The sequence below is a fragment of the Vipera ursinii genome (assembly GCF_947247035.1).
Source record: "Vipera ursinii genome assembly, chromosome: 4".
Classification (NCBI taxonomy): domain Eukaryota; kingdom Metazoa; phylum Chordata; class Lepidosauria; order Squamata; family Viperidae; genus Vipera; species Vipera ursinii.
The window spans coordinates 66,771,834-66,793,053 of NC_139514.1; the positions used below are offsets into that span (position 1 = coordinate 66,771,834).

General features: G+C 39.9%; 1 protein-coding gene across 2 annotated transcripts in view; it reads right to left on the reverse strand.

Moving 5' to 3' along the window:
• The window catches only part of PDHA1 (pyruvate dehydrogenase E1 subunit alpha 1), a 37,575-nt gene that overhangs the window by 952 nt on the left and 15,403 nt on the right, over positions 1-21,220 (reverse strand). For both annotated transcript variants that reach the window (XM_083362957.1, XM_083362956.1), the window contains 8 exons: positions 9,662-9,835; positions 8,483-8,609; positions 7,628-7,719; positions 7,074-7,166; positions 6,376-6,531; positions 6,210-6,281; positions 5,086-5,153; positions 3,627-3,735 (listed from right to left, as the gene is read on the reverse strand). In XM_083362957.1, the coding sequence (XP_083219083.1) occupies positions 3,627-3,735; positions 5,086-5,153; positions 6,210-6,281; positions 6,376-6,531; positions 7,074-7,166; positions 7,628-7,719; positions 8,483-8,609; positions 9,662-9,835 (891 nt within the window). The remainder of the gene's footprint in view (positions 1-3,626; positions 3,736-5,085; positions 5,154-6,209; positions 6,282-6,375; positions 6,532-7,073; positions 7,167-7,627; positions 7,720-8,482; positions 8,610-9,661; positions 9,836-21,220) is intronic.

Sequence of the window (21,220 nt, forward strand, 5' to 3'; positions counted from 1 at the left end):
TCTAATAAATGTGATTATGACACTAATATGTCAAATATGAATCTAGATAGACAAATTCGAAATGACATATTAAGACTCACATTTTTAATAATTATTAAAAAAACATACTCTATTTTGGGGACTCCAAAAGTATAAGTCTCTTTTTGCTTTCTGTGTAGAAAGGCCCTCGAGTTCAATATGTATGAAAATGTGCTATACCTAGTTGGGGATGAATCTCTGTAAATTACGATGGAAACTAGAAAGTAGGCCTTTGAGTTAGGTTTCACACACACCCCATCTCTTTACAAAAAGGTAAGTATAATTATTTGTGATGGAGTACAAAGGTAAGGATACATATATGTGCTTACTGTGTCCCATTAGATTATAAAAAATAGTTGGAAGATAACATTTAGGATTCCATTTTTAATCTCCTTTTCAGTGCAGGAATCCAAACTAAGGCATCCTAGGCAGATGGCTATCTCAACAATCAGCAGTTTTCACTTCTGGGCAAATATACTTGTTCAGTCAGGGTACTATCATCATGTTTCTTGTTCCCAATGAAATCTAAAGGAGAGTCTTCATTGCCCGATGATCCTGATTTTGCAGACTCTTCATTCATGAGAAGAGACAGATCTTACTATAGTCTATGCATTGAGTATGAAGAACAGGAGGACAGGGCTGGCCTATTTGACTTTCTGTCCTCAAGCCATAGTTGTGGCTTTTTCCCACTTCATTTTAGTCACCTTGCAGCTGCAGCTCGTTCCATTTTTTTCACCAGATTCTTAATTACACTACTGCTAGTTAATATCAGATGATACAGGTAGTCATGGCTTACTGGTAATTGGAACTGGAACTCTGTCAGTAAGCAACATAATGTATTTTTTTAAATTTTAATTCCATTTATATCCCACCCTTCTCTGAAGACTCAGGGCGGCTTACAAGCTTAGCAGTAGCCTTCATTCTATGTATATGCCGGCTTATTAGGGCTTTCACACACACCCCCAAGCGGCATTATTACAAAGTCAGCTTAATTGCCCCCAACAATCTGGGTCCTCATTTTACCTACCTCGGAAGGATGGAAGGCTGAGTCGACCTTGAGCCTGGTGGGATGCGAACCTGCACTAATGCCACATGACCACTCTTATCTTACAATAGCAATTCTGGCAGTCCCAATTGCTGTCATTAGGCAAATCCCATGCAGACACAATGCTCTAGTCACATGATCACCACTTGTGACCTACCAGCTTCCCCACTGTCTTTGCTTGTCAAAAGGTGGTAGTGAAAGACACAAATGGCAATCACATGACCACAGGACACTAAAGGTAAAGGTAAAGGTTCCCCCGCACATGCGTGCTAGTCGTTTCCGACTCTAGGGGCCAGTGCTCATCTCCGTTTCAAAGCCGAAGACCCAGCATTTGTCTGAGGACATCTCCGTGGTCATGTGGCCAGCATGACTAGACGCCAAAGGCGCACGGAACACTGTTACCTTCCCACTGTAGTGGTCCCTATTTTTCTACTTGCATTTTTACGTGCTTTTGAACTGCTAGGTGGGCAGAAGCTGGGACAAGTAACAGGCGCTCACTCTGCTATGCGGCACTCGGGATTTGACCCACCAAACTGCCGACCTTCTGATCGACAAGCTCAGCGTCCTAACCCACTGAGCCACTGCGTCCCTCACAGGGCACTACAAGGTTATAATTGTGACTGACTGCCAAGTGCCTAAATCATGATCATGTGACTGCCATAAGTAGCCCTTGTTCAATGCCATTGTAATTTGCTATTTGTTGTTTAATCAGAATAGAGCTAGAAGGGACCTTGGAGGTATTCTAGTCCAGGGCTTTTCAACCAGTTTACGGGTACCACCTGCGTTATATTGGCACCAGGCAGGTGGTATGCGAGCATCCTAGAAAAGTGGTAGCGGGGGAGAGGAATGAGCTCAACCGGTGGCTGCACAGCACAAGCCTGAGCGAGAGATGGCTGGAGCTACAGAGCTGTCAGGGCTCAGCGGAAGCGCCAGGATCTGCACCAGGCTCCAGCTGGAGCACGACGCTGATCCTGGCGCTTCTGCTGAACCCAGAAGCGCCGATCAGCTGGAATGTTGCAGCATGTCCAGGGTCTTGTGATTTACATTCAGATGCTTGGCAACTGATTCATATTTATGAGGGTCACAGTGTCCCAGGGTCACGTGAAGTGACCAAAACCTGCTGCAACCACCCAGCAAACGGGGAATAAGAACCAACCACCCCACCTCACCCCTGCTCCCAATCCTCAACAGAAATGCTCACAACAATGAAAACCTCAGACAGAAGGAAGAACGCCGCCGGACAGGCAGGCGTCTTGCTCGGCTGTGGCTTGCGGGACACTTTTTTCAGAGCCGTTGTAACTTCAAACAGTCACTAAGCAAACTGTTGTAAGTCCAGGACTACCTGTACTTCATCACTTTTTTCCTATTTTTGGTCATCAAGTTTTTGACACCTTGCTAGGCAACTGAAGGTACTCGGATGTTGCCATATCCTAAAAGTGGTACAATGGGTGAAAAGGTTGAAAATCCCTGTTCAACCTCCTACTCAAGTAGGAGACCCTATATCATTTCAGACAGGTAGCTGTCCAGTCTTTTCTTAAAAACCTCCAGTGATGAAGCACCCACAATTTCTGAAGGTAAGCTGTTCCACTGGTAAATTGTCTTCAGTGTTAGGAAGTTTCTCCTTAATTCCAGGTTGCTTCTCTCCTTGATTCGTTTCCATCCATTTTTTTCTTGTCTTGCCCTTTGGTGCTTTGGAAAATAAGTTGACCCCCTCTTCTTTGTGGCAGCCCCTCTAGTACTGGAATACTGCTATCATGTCACCCCTAGACCTTCTTTTCACTAGACTGGCCATACCCAATTCCTGCAACCATTATGTTTTTGTCTCCAGGCCCTTAATCATCTTAGTTGCTCTTCTTTGCACTTTTCCCAAAGTCTCATCTTTTTTGTAATGTGGTAACCAAAACTGGATGCAATATTCCAGGTGTGGTCTTACTAAGGATTTATAAAGCAGTACTAATGCTTCACATGAACCTATGCCTGTTTATACAACCAAGGATTGTATTAGCTTTTTTTGGCTGCTGCTTCACACAGCTGCCTCATGTTTTAAATGATCATCCGCTAGGACTCCAAGGTCCCTCTCACAGCTATTTTTGAGCCAGGTGTAGACTAATCTGTACTTACACATTTGGTTGTTCCTGCCCAGGTGTAAAACCTTGCTTTTCTCCACATTAAATTTCATTTTGTTAGATAGGGACCACTGTTCAAGTCAGTCAAGATCTTTTTGGATTCTGAGCTTGTCTTCTTGGATGTTGGCTATTCCTGCCAGCTTAGTGTCATTCGCAAATTTGTGTTCTTTCATCTAAGTAATTTACGAAGATATTGAAGAGTACTGAGGCTAAGGTAGAACTTTGGGGTACTCCACTGCTTACTTCCCTCCATATACAATACCATTAAGGACTACTTGTTGAGTATGGTTATTTTAGTAAAGTACTTAATTACATCTTTGATTTGAACAAGTAAATATTAAATGAGGACTATTTGTACATCCAATTCATCACTAATTATTCAAAGGAAAAGTTTTTTCTATCTACTTTTCATAACCTGTGAAAAGAAAAAATATTACCTTGAGCTCCTCCACATTAGCTAAGTTGTTATTCACCATTCTGTCCTTCAAGAGAGTAATAGGGTCACTTTTGCTTCTTACTTCTTGAATTTCTTCTCTTGTTCGGTAACTGTAAAAAAGCCAATTACACTAGTAAACTGTATGAAAAACAGTTTCTCCCAATAACTTGATAATCATATAATGAAGATCATGACATTTATGGCATTTATATAGCAAATGGTATAAGATATTCAAGGCTTTGTTCTTCAGGGGCAGGAATATAATGTAAGGTAAAATAAGAATATAGCCAAACAGCAGGAAAAAGACTCCTCTTACATTTAAAATTCTTTGTCTTTCATTAATCTAACAAAAACAAATTAAGGTAAATTAAGAGATGTATTCAGGATTGGAAATCAATGCTATCAATTATAAAACAAAGTCTTGATTAAATGCTATCAATTATAAAACAAAGTCTTGATTAAAAAATGTTGATGTGAAATGAGAAAAGTCTACATGCAGATTTACTTTTTTGTATGTGTGGTACTGCTTATTAAACTTTTGTAATATATTATGTATTATTTGTTTCTACTATGAGTCTTCAAATTGTAAAAACAATAAAAGTATTTGAAAAATTAATCCAATGCAAGACATGCAGACTGGGAGTTTATTGTTAAAGAACAGTCCTAAATCTGGTTGAGCTTGGCCATTTACAAAATCTATTATAAAATGATAGACAAAACTTTCAGAATTTAAGGGAGAAAAACAGGGAAGAAACTGAAATATGACCAGGCGTGCATGTACACAAAGTCATCTAAGTTTCTCATGTAGAAGATAGTGTGCAAACTGCACTTTACATTTGTTTTTATTGGATTATGGTTTGCTTTAGCCATGTCTAAATCATATTTTGCTTTGACTATTTTGATCAACAGGAAAGCGAACAAACCACGCCATACATAATGTGCCAATATAATGGGTCAATAATGTTTATTGAGGTAGGGATGGGTAAGAAATAAATTACTATCTAATTTAATAATTAATTTTTAATTTAGTAATTACTTCTCAGTAATGCAACCATCTCTGCAGGCATCCTAGACAAAATAGGAGAACTATTAAAACATACTTCTATTTTGCCCAGGCAAGCCTGCGGCTGGCTTAAACAGGCCAAGCAGGACCCAAAGCCTAGTGTGTATTTTGACAACACTCCTGTCTTGCCCTCACAAGCTTTTATCATGTGATCCCTGCAAAGTAGGAAGAGGATACAACTCATAGTGTGAAAATCTCTATTTTAAGTTCCTTGTTTTAAGAAAATGATTTGATTAAAATATGTAAGATTATGTAGTAGAAGAGATTGGTAGTCTTGGCCAAATTTCCATGCCTCTAATTTGTAAACTATTTGCATTTTCTGCTTTTCCTTCAAGTACACTCCAGGATAATGTAATTTTACCCACCACTAATATGGAACAGTAGAGAATTACTGTACCTGATTCCAGGGTCACTCATACTATGCCCATGATAACGATATGTTTGTAGTTCCATCACAACAGGGCCCTGTTATAATGGAAGTCTTTAATACCTTTGAAAATAATGCCCTGATTTTGCTAATAACTAAATGCAGACAGGCATGCCAGTTTAAGACAATCATTTAGACCAGTAGCTCTCAACTTTTTGCATCTTAAATTGCTCCGTTAAAAAACACAGGTCTGACCAAGACAGCAACAAAAATATTACAAAATTTCCCTAAAACATTTATATGTTTAAAGTATTTTGTTATATTCAATGTTTAGATTAATGCTTAGATTTAAATAAAATTTCAGGAACTTACACTTGGTTCCAATAAATCTACTATATCCCATTTTTAGTATCCATAGCTCATATTTATATAATTTGTCTGTAAGAGTTATAATGCAACTTCTCTTGAGAGTTGGCTAAAATTGTGCTAAATTGTTGATTGTGGTTCTTATTCCTATTTTCTGAATGCTTTGAAAACTCTGAAAAGAAACCGCTCAAACCTCATTTAACAGAGAAGGGCAGATACCTACAAGTACGCCTTGACTTATGACCATTCATTTAACATTGATGATGGGCTCCAACATTGAGCCCAAAAGCTTGGAAGAAAGAAACCTTTAGTCCTGGTGACGAACGTAGACTGGATCCTGCAACATTATCCTGGGACATGTATATTTACCTTCATTTGCCACAGAATATTCCTTCATTTCACCTATGACAGGTGCACAAACACACCCTGCATGCTGATGTTTATTGGATAATCATAACTTTAATGATATGTATGCTTATTTGGTTACAGTTGAGCATGTATTTAACTGTCCTTTTTGAGTATGCTGCCTCTTCATTTCTTCATCTGAAAACTTATTCCCATATTAATAATATTTATGTTAATCACACTACTAAGCACTATGTTTATGATTTATAAAAAGTTACCAGGTTTGGAGCTCACAAGGTAGTTTGAAAATTGGGCTAAAAGAGTACTTCCTAGTTTAGTATTGTTACATGTATTTGAAACAGAATAAATTTCTCTGAAATTCTGCCTATCTTAAACATGCAAACATAGATACTACACATGCAATACAGTTTACTCATACTTACTTTTCCTGCTCTGCAGTGATCAGCAGCAAATTTTGTAGCTTCTCTTACAGCAAGAACATCCATGCCATCAACCTAGTGGCAACCCCAGCCCCCCAAACACAAGTTTATTTAAAAGTATTACAATATTCATTTTTCTTTAAAAAATTGAGAATAGTGAATATCTTACCCTAAGACCTGGAATAAAGTCTCCTCTTTTATAATAATCTGTGCTGGCTGCAGCTCTCTCTACAGAAGTACCCATTCCATATCTATTGTTCTCACAGATAAAAATGCATGGCAGCTTCCACAAGGCTGCCATATTAAAAGTTTCAAATATTTGACCCTGGAAGAAGAATAACAGCATGGGAAGAAACTCATGAGAAATTTCCACCTAAAACCAGCTGCCTTAGCATTGTCACACTTGTTAAGTGTTTAAAGGCAAGTACAAGCAAGTACAGGGACGCGGTGGCTCAGTGGGTTACGACGCTGAGCTTGTCGATCAGAAGGTCAGCAGTTTGGTGGGTCGAATCCTGAGTGCCGTGTAACAGAGTGAGTGCCTGTTACTCGTCCCAGCTACTGCCAACCTAGCAGTTTGAAAGCACATAAAAATGCAAGTAGAACAATAGGGACCACTACGGTGGGAAGGTAACAGCATTCCGTGCGCCTTTGGCGTCTAGTCATGCTAGCCACATGACCACGGAGATGTCCTCGGACAAGCGCTGGCTCTTCGGCTTTGAAACGGAGATGAGCACCGGCCCCTAGAGTTGGAAACGACTAGCACGCATGTGCGGGGGAACCTTTACCTTTTTACAGGCATATTATTATGTCAAATTGGATGATGCTCTATAGAAATATGCATCTAATTGAATAAACCTGGAAACTTACCTGATTTGCAGCACCATCACCATACAATGTCAAACAGATCTCATCTTTCCCAAAGTATTTACATGCCAAAGCGATACCAGCTCCCAAAGGAACCTATAAAACATGATATCATGTAGTAGGTAAACCATCTTAAACCACCTTGTTGTTTCTTATAATGGCCAATAAGGTGCAGGCTGCTTGCACACAGAGGTATAGCCATATCCACCTCCTATTCTTTTCCCCCAGCTGGTATATGGAGACATGCTGTCACCAACCAGAAATAACATTGAATTTCAAGATTAAGTGCCCTTGATAAATCTGCCTTTTACTAAATTCATCTAACCCGTCTTTAAAGTCATGCAATAATTGCTCATAATCATCATCATGTCTTGTGGCAATGTTCCCACATTATGCAATTGGCAATTTAACTAATGTTAGGTTTACAAAAAAGAAATACTAAGGATACAGCAAACTGCACAGAATTATAAAAGTAATGAAATAATCTAATATATGACAAACATTAAAAGCTTTATCCACGTCTCAATAAAAAAGCTAGTTTGATTAATGAACCTTACCTGGGCGCCAACAATACCATTACCACCATAGAAGTTTTTGGCATACATGTGCATTGAGCCACCTTTGCCTCTAGCACAACCACCTATCCGACCTGAAATATTCAAAATACAGTATTTTACATTGGGGCGCTACTAAAGTTCCTATGAATAGTTCATTTCTGACTCTAGGGGGTGGTGCTCATCTTTTGTTTCTTAGCCAAGGGAGCCAGCATTGCCTGAAGACATTTCCGTGATCATGTGGCCAGCATTAGATTATATGCTGAGGTGCACAGAACCTTCCCACTGGAGTGGCACCTATTTATCTACTTGTATTTGCATGTTTTTAAACTGCTAGGTTGGCAGGAGTTGGAGCAAGTAATGGGAGCTCAGCCCATTGTGCGGCACTCAGGTCTCAAACCTGGGCTGTCAGTATTCCAGCTGACAAGCTCAGCATCTTTTAACCACTGAGCCATTGCACCCTCTATATGAATAGTATATAGGTGTTTTTAGCATGCCATCCCTTTTTGCTTACTTGGAATTTTGAGTAAGATTCCATATAAAACAAAAATCAAAACTGTTTTATAAATATTCTTTATAAGCTTTCTAAGGTTAATGGCTAGATTTTACATGTTACTGCATCAAATGTTTAAATAGTAGAGCAGAGATTTCTCTAAATGCAGAGAAACTTGCAGCAGTACATGAATAAATGGCTAAAACCTCAACCTCTTGGTATAAGGATAGTTGACATCACTTGAACAAAGATATACTAGGCAAATTAGGAGGGTTTTCATTTTGGAAATGCGATCAGAACTTAACCCTTTTATCTACAGTGGTATTCATCCTTTCCACATTTACATTTCATTTTACTACACAAACCAGTGAGTTCAGCAAGAATTTCTCGAACTGGAATTCCACGTGTATAGGTAAAGCCATGAGCCCGGTAGGCAGTGATCAAATGATCTGTTCGATTTATGGCTGCCTCAAGTCCAACACAACAAGCTTCCTGTGGAAAAACAAACCAACAGCCTTGAAATAGCATGCATGATACCATAATATACAGGTGGATAGTATTTGTATACAGTTCTCTACAAATGTCAAACACTGAGTTTGTACAATGGTTCAGATGAAACCAAAAAGCCAGCTCTGGAAAAAAGATGCTTTATCTATTCACATAACGCTCCAGTGTATCTGAAGGAATGAGTATGTGGCTCCTGGAGCTGCCTTACATATGGTCAAGAAGCTACCTTGAGTTCCAACTATGGCGCACTAAGCCTCTGCAACACAGGATCCTAGTAAAAAAACAGCTATTAATTTGCTTCTAGTCAGCTCACAATACTTCAATGCACTTTGGCCTTTGAGAAGGATGCTACATGTAAGCAAATACTGGCTCTTGTTACATATTTTGTTTTATTACTGTATTTTAGGTGTCTTACATGACATTTGATCATATTTAATTTTTTAAAGTATAGTACAGAGATATATAAATAATCTTAGCAAAGACAGCTCCAATGCAGTAATAATAATCATAAACAGGTTGGGAAAAATAATTAAAACTCTAGCATCTCCAAAGACTATGGGAGCAAAATCTTAAGGGTATAATACAGGCATGTCAAACTGCCGGCCCACGGGCCGGATGTGTCATCCTGAAACCATGCCCACCCCATTGCTGGCAATGGGGAAAAAGTCACGATACGTCGCACGATGTTGTGAGTATAATATATATATAAATTAAAAAATGGGAGGAGAAAAACCAGGAGAGATTTGAAGAATTTACCATTCAGAGTTAACCAGACTAAAATAAAAAATATTGGCACTAGCCATTTTATTAAAGTACATTGTTTCTGCCAACTACACACTACAAACTACCCCCACTGAAGATATTTTTACAAAATTCCAAAATTTTTAGAAATGGTAAGTGTTCACCTTTTCCCACAACCTAGGAATTTGTTTATTTATACTGGTAGAGTCGAGACACAAAATTCTTCAGAATTCTTCTTTTACCTATAACAGCCTTATTAAAATGAAATAGAAAATTTGATGAAATCTGCTGCCTACCTGGCCATCATACAAATGGCAGAAACCACGAATAATCTTTTGTTTGTACAGCTGGTCTGCTTTTAGTTCCATGCGCCGAATAGTCTGCATGGTCTTATAGTATTGGAGACCTTGCTCTCTAGTCAGTACAGTTGTGGTAGGAGGACCCTCTTCCAAACGATGGAGGTCACATTTCTGCAAACAATAAAAACAAGTGGTCATGGTTTATTGTTGAAGTATTTGAGTATTTTCATACACTTAACATCTTTGTGCTAAAAGATTTCTGAACAATAAGACCTGAATAAAATAAATCCCCTAGCAAATACACTATCTGCTCCCAGCTGTAAAGATATTTAGTTGTCAATGTCTCTCTCCATAGGCTTCACAGTGTACCACATCAAAACACAATACAAGGCACAATTTTAATAAAATTCAATAAAACTGTGACACCACCACACAATAATAGCACATTTAACTATTTTCCAGAAATCTGTGTTGGAAGTCAGCCCCCCCCCCGAGAAGGAAATATTAAAAGGGCAGAATATTATATTTCCTCAAAGGATCTTAAAAGAGGCAGAAAAACATGTTCCGTTTTTCTTAATAGCCCCAAGTCTCCCTCCCCCAAGCAGAAACCAGCTCTATAGAAATGCAGATGTGGTAGTCTGTCTAGTCACCCTCTTATATTCTTCTCCCTTTCCCTCTCCAACCCCCTCCCCCCTCCCCCCTCCGCTCCCCCCAGATTCCTCTCCTCCCTCTGACTTCTACTCTCTACTTCTCCATCACTCTCCTGATCACTACTCCCACAAAAGGTTTTATAGAAATCTTGTGCGTCGCGTAGACTCTCAATCTTTATCTTTCGATCTTCCCACATCACCAGGAGCCCCTCTGGAAGCAGCCATTTATATGTCACACCTTTTTTTCTCAATTGCGAAGTAACAAATTGATAGCGTTGACGTTGCTCTCGGACCCTTCTTGGCAGTTGCTTAAGAATTGTAACCGGACGGCCTTTATACTGAATTGGTTGATCTCTAGCTCTATGAAGCACTTCATCTCTAAGCGCCTTTTTGGTAAACCTAACATGCACTTCCCTAGGGAGGCTGTATCGCCTGGCATAATTGGTATAAACTCAAAAAGCCTCATCAATATCGCACCGAACCTCTTTTTTCTCTTTCCCCACCAGGTCTGCAATCATTTCTCCTACCACTTCTTCCACTGTTCTTCTCTGTCTTCCGTCACATTTTGGAAGCGCAAAAAAAAAAAGGCCGCTTTCTCCATCTCCAGGTACACCATATCATCTTCCAGCTTCTTGGATGCTTGCGTGCACCTGTGTTCCCATTTCTCCATCCGCTTCTCCATATTCTCAGAGTCCTTTTCTACTGTTTTAATTCACTCTTCATGTGTATCCAGAGTCACCTGGACTACACACAATTTTCCTTTAATTTCCTTCATCTCCTCTCTCATGTCCCCCAACTCAGCCTTCAGGCTGTCAAAATTCCTCTCCATTATGTCCTGCATATTTTGTAGCATCGTATATATCCCTTGAATTGTAGCAGATTTTTCTGTTGCTGGTAGGCTCTCCATCGACTTCCTAACCCCTGGTGGCGTCGTAACCGGAGAGGCCGCTGCTGTCAAGGTAGGGGCCTTCCTTAAGGTTTTAGTTGACGTCGTTGTTAAAGACATTTCAGTTTGTCCCAGGAGGTTTCTCCACACTACTGTACACCACAGGTTAACTCCTTCCTAGATATTTTATCACAAACCCTTCTAATAATTTCACTTCCGCTCTTTAGGTAGAAAAAAAAAAGAAAGAAGGAGTCACATCAATATCCGTCAGTTTCTATAAGTCTGCAAATCAATACACTAACTTTTTCAGGGAAGAGGAAGCTTCCACCAATCATGTCATATTCGTAGACAAGTCCATTTAAGCCTCTAATCAGCATTCACGGCAGCAAAAGACAAAAGGGGTAACAAAAAAAGAAAAGAAAAAAAATTGTTGCCAAAACCACCCCCGATAACTGGCTGCTGCTCCTTTCACATCGGCTTAGCACCCCGCCGGCGTGCTCGCTCAGAAAGTCTTTAAATTCACTTTCACTCTTTCTCACTTCCCTGCTTCTTCTCAAACTGCCGAGTCATTGGCTTCGGGGCTGCCAAACCGCAGCCCTCTTTCAAGCCTCCGGATCCTCTGGGTGCTTTCCTTTTTCCAGCGAGGTGATTGCATCACACCTCGCCTCCAAAGATGCCCCCTCCGCTTCTCCCAGCCTCTCCAGGCCTGGAAACGGCAGAATATCGCCGCAGGAGGCCTGAAAAACAACAAGAGGCTCGGCCGTCTATCGCCTCTCCTCCCAAGGCAGCGCCATCTTGGACTCTAGCTTAAAAACAAAAACAAACAAAAAAACTCCATACTATCCAGCTGAGCTTCTTCCTGTTAGGGAATCCTGAATGAGCCAGAAACCGCCTCAGAGAGATGGCAGTGAAGTCGAGGGTACCTCGGAGAGACAGCGGTCGACCCGATCGATCCAGGAAAAGCCTTCCAGAAACCAACAGGAGAAAGGCTAGCTTAACTTCAGAATCTAGCCCAAGCTGCAAGCAACTGAAGTCAAAAGCACTATTTTAAGCTGATCGTAAACAGTGTGCTTGAATCTGGGTAAGAACATCGATTTTCTCTATCCTAACTACCAATTTTCCTGAAGGGGAGAAAAAAAATTCCCAAGAAAAAAAAACCCTTCCGAAAGTGAAGAAGGATTTTTTTGCCCCACCCTTTTGCTAACGGAAGCAGTGTATTGAACCTTTTATGGAGGACTAAAATTTGAAAAATGAACCAGTGCTGACACTTACTGGTGGATGAGGATTATGACAGCTATGACTTGCATGTAGGACTTGGTAAAATCTGGAAAAAAACTAATCTCTACCTGTGACCTTCAAAGCTTTAACAATAGAGAACAGCTGTGACAAAAAAAATAATTTGGGTTGTAGATAAAGTGAAACTTACAAATTTTAGGGAACAAAAAAAGAACTTTTTTGAACTCTCTGGATTAGAAGTATATAATTAACTCTGATCTCAAAGCTATTTCCAGAGGAAAAAAAATCTGGATTCTTGGTCATTGTGGAAAATCAGAGATTTATAGAAAGAACTTATCAATAAAAAATACTTTTCAAGAGGAGACATATGATACATTGCAACTAATTCAAATAATGATTTCAAACCACAAAGAAATCCAAAATAACTTTGAAAATATAGATCAACTCATCTCCAATTCATTTTATACCAAAAAAAATCCCAGGAAAATACAACAGAGAAGGAACAGATAAAAGAGATAACTGAACATAAATTCGAGGATAGAGACCTAAAGATAGAATTCTACAAAACAAAGAAGTATGATTTAATCCAAGTGGAAAAAATTACAAGAAATACTGGACTTGGAAAAGACAACCTATATTTCAACACCACAAAATAAACTTGAGAATAAGAAATAAGACTAGATAAAAAAGCCTTGGTGGAGCAGTGGGCTAATGCCTCCTTAAGTAACACCAGCTGCCTGCAATTAGTGCAGGTTCACTTCCCACCAGGCTCAAGGTTGACTCAGCCTTCCATCCTTCCGAGGTCGGTAAAATGAGGACCCAGATTGTTGGGGGCAATAAGCTGACTTTGTAATAATGCCGCTTGGGCCCCCCCGAAAGCCCTAATAAGCAGGCATATACATAGAATGAAGGCTATTGCTAAGCACATTGATTTGTGCTTAGACTGTAAGCCGCCCTGAGTCTTCGGAGAAGGGTAGAATATAAATGGGATTAAAAAAAAAAACAGACTGGGGATAATGGGGATAATGGACATCCTTGCCTTGTGCCTTTTTTGATTTTGAAGTTTTCTGTAAAATCTCCATTTACAATTAATTTAATTTAATTTAATTTATTAATATTTCTATACCGCCCTTCTCCCGAAGGACTCAGGGCGGTGTACAGGGCAAGAATAAAACACAAAGTTACAAAAATTAAAAAGTAATTAAATACATGCCCATAAAAACAATAAATACATTAATAAAACCCCAATAAAATGATAATAAAACCCCCCACCAATCCCCCCTCAGGCCAGGCCGGCTTGTTCGAACAGGTATGTTTTCAGATCGCGGCGAAAGGAGCGAAGATCGGGCGCCGTCCGGAGCTCAACCGGTAACTGGTTCCATAGCTCCGGGGCACCCACAGAGAAAGATCTCCCCCTGGGGGCCACCAATCTACATTCTCTGACCGGTGGCACCCTGAGGAGTCCCTCTCTGTGGGAACGCACAGGGCGGAGGGAAGTTGACGCCGGCAGCAGGTGTTCCCTAAGGTACTCCGGACCCCTGCCATGTAGGGCTTTAAATACCATAACTAGTACCTTGAATCTCACCCAGAAGACAACTGGCAACCAATGCAGCTCACGGAGCAGAGGTGTGACATGGGAGTATCGGGAAACTCCCAACACAACTCTCGCGGCTGCATTCTGTGCCAGTTGGAGCTTCCGGGTGGTCCTCAAGGGCAGCCCCATGTAGAGAGCGTTGCAGTAGTCTAGTCGAGAGGTCACGAGCGCGTGAGTGACCGTGCATAGATCATCCCGGCTTAGATAGGGCCGCAACTGGCGCACCAGGTGGACCTGGGCGAAAGCCCCCCTAATTACTTTAGCCGTTTGTTTATAGTAAATTGCTTTAATTATATTTATGAAGTTTTATCCAAAATCCATTTCATCTAATTGTTGAATCATAAATTGCCAATTTACATTGTCAAAAGCCTTCTGTGTATCTAGAAATATTAACGCCATCTGCTTCCCTGGGTGTCTAAGATCATTGTTAAGTTATTTTTTATTTGTCTTTTAGATAGGAATCCATTTTGGCCTGTATGTATAAATTTAGTCAAAAATTTCTTTAATCTTTCTGTTATTATTGAAGCAAAATTTTTGTAATCCATGTTTAACAGAGATATTGGTCTATAATTTATTTGCGTCAGGTCTGACTTTTTTAGGTATTAAAGTGATGTTACCTTCTGTCCATGCATTTGGTATTTTAGCCTCTAAAAGTATTTCACTACACTTGTAGACATTTATAAAGCTCTGCAGGTAACCCGTCTGGACCTGAGTCTTATCATTTTTTTGCCTTTTTATAGCCTGTCACCTCCATCATTAATATTTTTTCATTTAAAATATTTTGCATATTCTCTGGGATTTCTGGTAGATCTGCTTTTTATGTATTGCTTTATTTTTTCTTGAAAGGTTTCCTCTGTATCATAAAGTGTCTCATAAAAGTCTTTGATCATTTTTTTAATTATATCATTTTGGAACTGTAAATCGCCTTTTGAGTCTTGCAATTTGTTTATCAATTTTTTTCTCTCTTTCTTTTTTTAGTTTGTATGCTAGCCACCTCCACGGTTTATTAGTATTTTCAAAAAAATTCTGTTTGGCCCTTTTAATTTGTTGTGCCATTTTTTCGGCCTCTGCTACATTTATTTTATGTTTTATTATTTCCATTTGTTTTTAAGTGTTTTCTTTTGTGGATTTATTTGTAGATCTGATTCTAATTTTATAAATTCTTCCCTTAACTTTAACTGTTGTTGCTTTTTTTCTTTATTCTTTTTCACCATGTAGGTTATAGCCAACCCTCTGAAGTATGTTTAGCTGTCTCCCACACATTTTAAAGCAATGTCTCTTCTTTTTTATTTATTTTGAAAAAGAATTCCATTTCCTTTGTTGCTATTTGTATAAATTCTTTCTCTTTCAATAAGGATTTGTTCAGGGACCATCTTAATTTTTTCTTGGTATATTCTTTCCTTTTCCCCCTATTTTACTACTTTTGTAATCTGGTATTCCATCTACTATTGCATTAAAGTCTCCCGTCAAACAAATGTTTTGATAATGTAATTTTTGATAGAATTCTTGTTTGTTATTAGATACATATATTGCTATCATCAAGTATCTGGTTTTGGTTTATCATTATTTCCACTAAAAATATTCTTCCTTCTTCATCTGCATAGATTTGTTTGGGATTATTTCTTTTGTTTTTTTCCACAAGATGGCGACGCGTTCACACGCAGCCACCCTGAGCTCCCAGTATTGGTGTGTGGTGATTAGAATAATGTGTGTATGGATGAGTGTGCAGTGCAAGGAGCTAAATTAGCCTACACACGCATAGAGCTGTTAAACATCGAGCTTGCAAGGCAATCCAGAATTACCAGCGATTTTCAGCAGTCCCATAACATACCGAACTGCAGTGAGGCCTCCAGGATCTCCATGGATTGTCTTCGGGCCGGGGAGGAGCCGACGTAAGCGAAAGACAAAGGAGCAAAAACAAAAACGTGGTTGCAGAGCCGGGATACTGGCTCAGCTCAGGAAGCAGCCTCATAGACCAGCACTGCCGAGTGTGTTATGCCAGATCCCTCATCCATAAAATTGACGAATTACAGCTGCAGATGGCAGCAAGCAGGCTTCTCCGTGAATGTTGTGTGATGGTTGTCACGGAGACCTGACTACATTCAGATGTACCGAATGCAGCAGTGGAGCTGACAAGCCGAGTCATTCACCGCTCTGACAGAGATGGAGGCTCCGGTAAGAGCAAAGGAGGACGACTCTGCGTGTATATACATTGTGACTGGTGTGCCAACAGCAGATTAGTTTACACGTATTGCTCCCCAGATGTGGAACTGATGACTGTCATATGTAGGCCTTTTTATCTGCCTAGAGAAATTACTGTGGTAATTATTATAGCTGTTTACATTCCACCTGATGCCAATGTCAGCACGGCACTTTCCAAGCTGTATGACGTCATCTCCAGGCAGCAGCAAACTCACCCAGAGGGCGCTCTTGTTGTGGCTGGGGACTTCAATCAAGCTTGTCTAAAGACAGTTCTTCCCAAGTTTGTACAGTATGTGCAATTTTCCACCAGAGGAAAGAACACTTTAGACTGCGTGTACTCTGATCTGAAACAGGCATACAGAGCATTCCCTCTCCCCCACCTGGGTACATCCGACCATCTTTCACTCCTGTTGTGCCCAAAGTTATGTTCCACTCAGGAAAAGAACTCAGGCAGTCACGAAAAGGGTCAAAATCTGGCCAGTGGGTGCTCTCAGTCAGTTGCAGGACTGCTTTGAAACCACTGACTGGAGTGTATTCGAAGATCAAGACCTGAATGTATACACAGATGCCATACTCTCCTTATATTAAAACATGCACTGATAGTGTGACAACAGAAAAGTGCATTAGAGTTTACGGGAATTGCAAACCCTGGATGACTGCAGAGGTACAAACACTCCTGAGAGCCTGGGATTCTGCCTTTAAGGCAGGGGACAGGGACACATACAGAGAAGCCAGGGCAAATCTCAGACAGGCATTAGGATGGTGAAACAACAATATAAACACAAGGTGGAGAACCACCTAGCAGACAACAATCCGAAGCAAGTGTGGCAGGGACTGCAGCCCCTAACCAACCACAAGGGCAATACGAGGAACATGGTTAATACCGATGCCTCGTTGGCAGAGGAGCTGAATATCTTCTTCGCTCTCTACGAGGTGAAAAGACCAGACCCCGTAGCCTCTGCTGGCTGGCCTTCTGATTCTCAGCCACTCACCCTGTGTGAACACCAAGTGAGAGGTGTATTGAAGACTGTGAATCCCAGCAAAGCCACAGGCCCAGATGGAGTGCTGGGGATAGTGGTTAAGAACTGTGCCGACCAATTAGCAGGGGTCCTGACAAGGATCTTTAACATCTCCTTGCAAACGGCATGTATACCATCATGCTTGAAAGCAGCTACCATTGTCCCAGTACCCAAAGAAAACTGCAGTTGAGTGCCTGAATGACTACAGACCTGTTGCATTAACGTCTGTAGTCCTGAAATGCTTCGAAAGACTGGTTCTCCAACATCTTAGGACATGCCTCCCACTGGACTTCGACAAACATCAATTTGCCTACAGGGGGAACAGGTCGACAGATGATGCCATAGCTACTGCTCTACACTCTGTAGCAAGCCATCCAGAGAAACCTGGAAGCTATGTCAGGATGCTTTTTGTTGATTACAGCTTGGCTTTCAACACCATTTTGCCGAGCACTCTCACTGAAAAGCTGACTGACTTGAAATTTTCCCCCTCCATCTGTGATTGGATTCAAGACTTTCTCAGGGACCGGTTACAAACAGTGAGGGTTGGGTCTGTTTTATCCACCCCCCTGAAGCTTTGAACTGGCTCGCCACAGGGCTGCGTGCTTAACCCCTACCTGTACTCATTGTACACATATGATTGTGTATCGTCCGACTCATCTACTGCGATAATTAATTTTGCAGATACCACCGTACTGGGTCTTTTTTTTTTATTGAAAAGTTTTAAAATACAGTTTTCCTTTAAAAAACCCCCCTTCCCCCTCCCTGCTCCCCCCTACCTCCCCCCAACCTCCCCCCTCCCTCCACCCCCCCCGACTTCCCAGAGCTAAATACAAGGTATATATATATATAAAAGGCAATAATAAACAACCATATACTAACAACTATAAATTCTAAAATCCATCACTCTCTAGCTTATATAGGATAAAACACACCTTAGCAATATTAAATATATATAAAAAACTAGAATAGAAAAAGAAAAAAAAACGAAAGAAGACTTATTCGAATGCTACATAAAACTTCTTAACCCTATACTTGTTCTGGATAAACTCAATCCATTTTCTCCATTCCATAATATAACGTTCTTGCAAATGATCTTTCAAATAGGCCGAAATCTTCGCCATCTCTGCCAGGTCAGAAACCTTTAAAGTCCACTCTTCTATGGTCGGCAGTTCCTCTTTCTTCCAATATTGACCTATCAAAAGTCTTGCCGCCGTAATTAAGTTCAACATCAGCTTGGTGTCCACAACTGTAGCATCTGCAATTATTCCCAACAAAAAAAGTTGCGGACAAAACTTTATCCTCTGTTTAAAAATCTTCTGCATATTCCACCAGACTTTTATCCAAAAAGCCTTAACCTTCTTACATGTCCACCATATGTGAAAATATGTTGCATCTTCATCACCACACCTCCAACATTTAGGCTGGTAATTCGGATACATACTTGCAAGCTTTTTAGGATCTAAATGCCATCTATAAAACATTTTGTAAAAGTTCTCTCTTAGATTTTGAGCTTGAGTAAATTTTACGTTCCTCACCCAAATCTTTTCCCACGTGTCCATTGTAATAACTTCCTGGATGTTTTGGGCCCATTTTATCATACAATCCTTAACAAGCTCTGTTTCTGAGTCAATCTCTATCAATGCAAGATATATCCGTTTAATATGTGCTGGTCCCTGATTTCTAATCTGCTTTATCAAATTTTCATCAGTCATTGTAAATCCATTTTTCTGGTCTTCTTTCCACCTGGCCCGTAATTGAATATATTGAAACCAAGTTTGAACAACCTTCTCTTCTCGCAAGAGGCTATATGATTTCAAACACCAAACATTCCTTTCCAGGCTTAAAATTTCCTTGTACGTAGTCACATCATGTTTGAAACCAGCATGTATATTTTCTATTGCGTGTTTTGGAATTGCCCACAATGGTATCTTGCTGCTTAACTTATGTCTATACTTCTTCCAAACTCTCAGCAATGCCTGTCTTAAAATATGCATCCTAAACACAGTATCTACCTTCTTATCATACAACAAATATGCATGCCAGCCAAACAACAAATCATGGCCCTCAAGATTTAATAACCTCAGTTGCGTCAAATTAATCCAATCGCTTATTCCTACTAATGCAGCAGCTTCATAATATAATTTAAAATTAGGCAATTTAAGGCCACCTCTCTCACGAGTATCCTGCATAATCTTAAGCTTAACTCGTGGCTTTTTCCCTGCCCACACAAATTTATTGATACCACGCTGCCATTCCTCCAAGTTAGAATCTTTCTTAAGAATCGGTATCATTTGAAATAAAAATAAAAATTTGGGCAGGACATTCATTTTCACTGCTGCAATCCGTCCCAACAAAGACAATTGCAATTTTTGCCAACTCTCCAATTCTTTTTGAATTTTCCCCCATAGTTTTTCATAATTATTTTTATATAGCTTTGTATTAGAGGGCGACAAAATCACCCCCAGATATTTAACCCTTTTAACAATCTCAAATCCAGTTAATCCTTCTAAGAGAGCCTTCTGTGAAACTGTCATATTTCTAGCCAAAATTTTAGTTTTCTGTGTATTTACTTTAAATCCAGAAACCTTCCCATATTGTGTTATTATCTCCATCAGGTCCACAACAGAGTTCTCTGGCTGGGTCACTGTAACAACCAGATCATCTGCAAATGCTCTCAATCTATAGTCCTGATCTCCAACTTGTATCCCCTTAATTTTTTCCGAGTTCCGAATCTTAACCAATAGTATCTCTAATGTTAACACAAATAACAAGGGCGATAACGGACACCCTTGCCTTGTGCCCTTCTCAATATTACATGCTGCTGTCAGGCTATTGTTAACTATGATTCGGGCAGTTTGTTTTTGATATAATGCCCTAATCGGTTGTAAAAAATTTTCCCCAAAATCCATTTTATCTAAAACTTTCAACAAAAATTGCCAATTCAATTGATCAAAGGCCTTTTCAGCATCTAAAAAGATTAGCGCTGCAGAGATCTGGTTGTGCCTTTCCAAAAACTCTAACACATCAACTATATGTCTCACATTATTTTTCATTTGCCTACCACTAATAAACCCCGTTTGATCCCCATGAATCACCTGTTGCAGAACCCTCATCAGTCTATTAGCCAAAACCTTAGCAAATATCTTATAATCTGTATTTAAAAGCGATATCGGTCTGTAATTTTTAATTTGAGTAGCATCCTGGTCTTCCTTCGGAATCAAAGAGATAAAAGCTGTTCTCCAAGACGGTGGCACCTTTCCCCCCCCTCTGAATTGTCTGAAACAGTTCCTTTAACGGCTTTATCATCTCTAATTGTAAATTTTTATAATAGGCCGCAGTCAAGCCATCCGTGCCTGGCGCTTTATCCACCTTCAGTTCCTTAATTGCTGTAAAAATTTCTTCTTCTGTAATCAGTTGATTAATCCCCTCTTTTTGTACTTGCGTAAGAACCGGGATGCTAGCATTCTCCAAGTATATATCAATATCTTTTACATTAATTTCCTCTTTAGTATATAATTTCGAATAAAAATCCACAAAAGCATCCTTAATAAGATTCTGTTGAAACACAACCCTTCCTTTATACTCAATCTTATCTATATTAGAGGCCCTTTGTTTTTTCCTCAGTCTATAAGCTAACCATCTGCCTGGTTTATTAGCGTTGCAAAAAGTATTGTGCCTAGCAAACCGCAGATTGGTTGCCACTTGATCTGCCATTAATTTATCAAATTGTCCTCTTAGCAGTCTAATAGCCTCCTTGATCTTCACATCCTATGGGTTCAAAATCAAAGCCTTTTCTTTTTCCTTTATTTCATTCTCCAGTTCTTTCCTTCTAGTTTCCACTGCACGTCTATGTCTATTATTCATATATATCAACACCCCTCTCATATAGGCCTTGCTAGCATCCCAAACCATGTCCATAGAGGTACCCTTAATCATATTAATCTCAAAAAAATCCTTCATCCGCTGTTT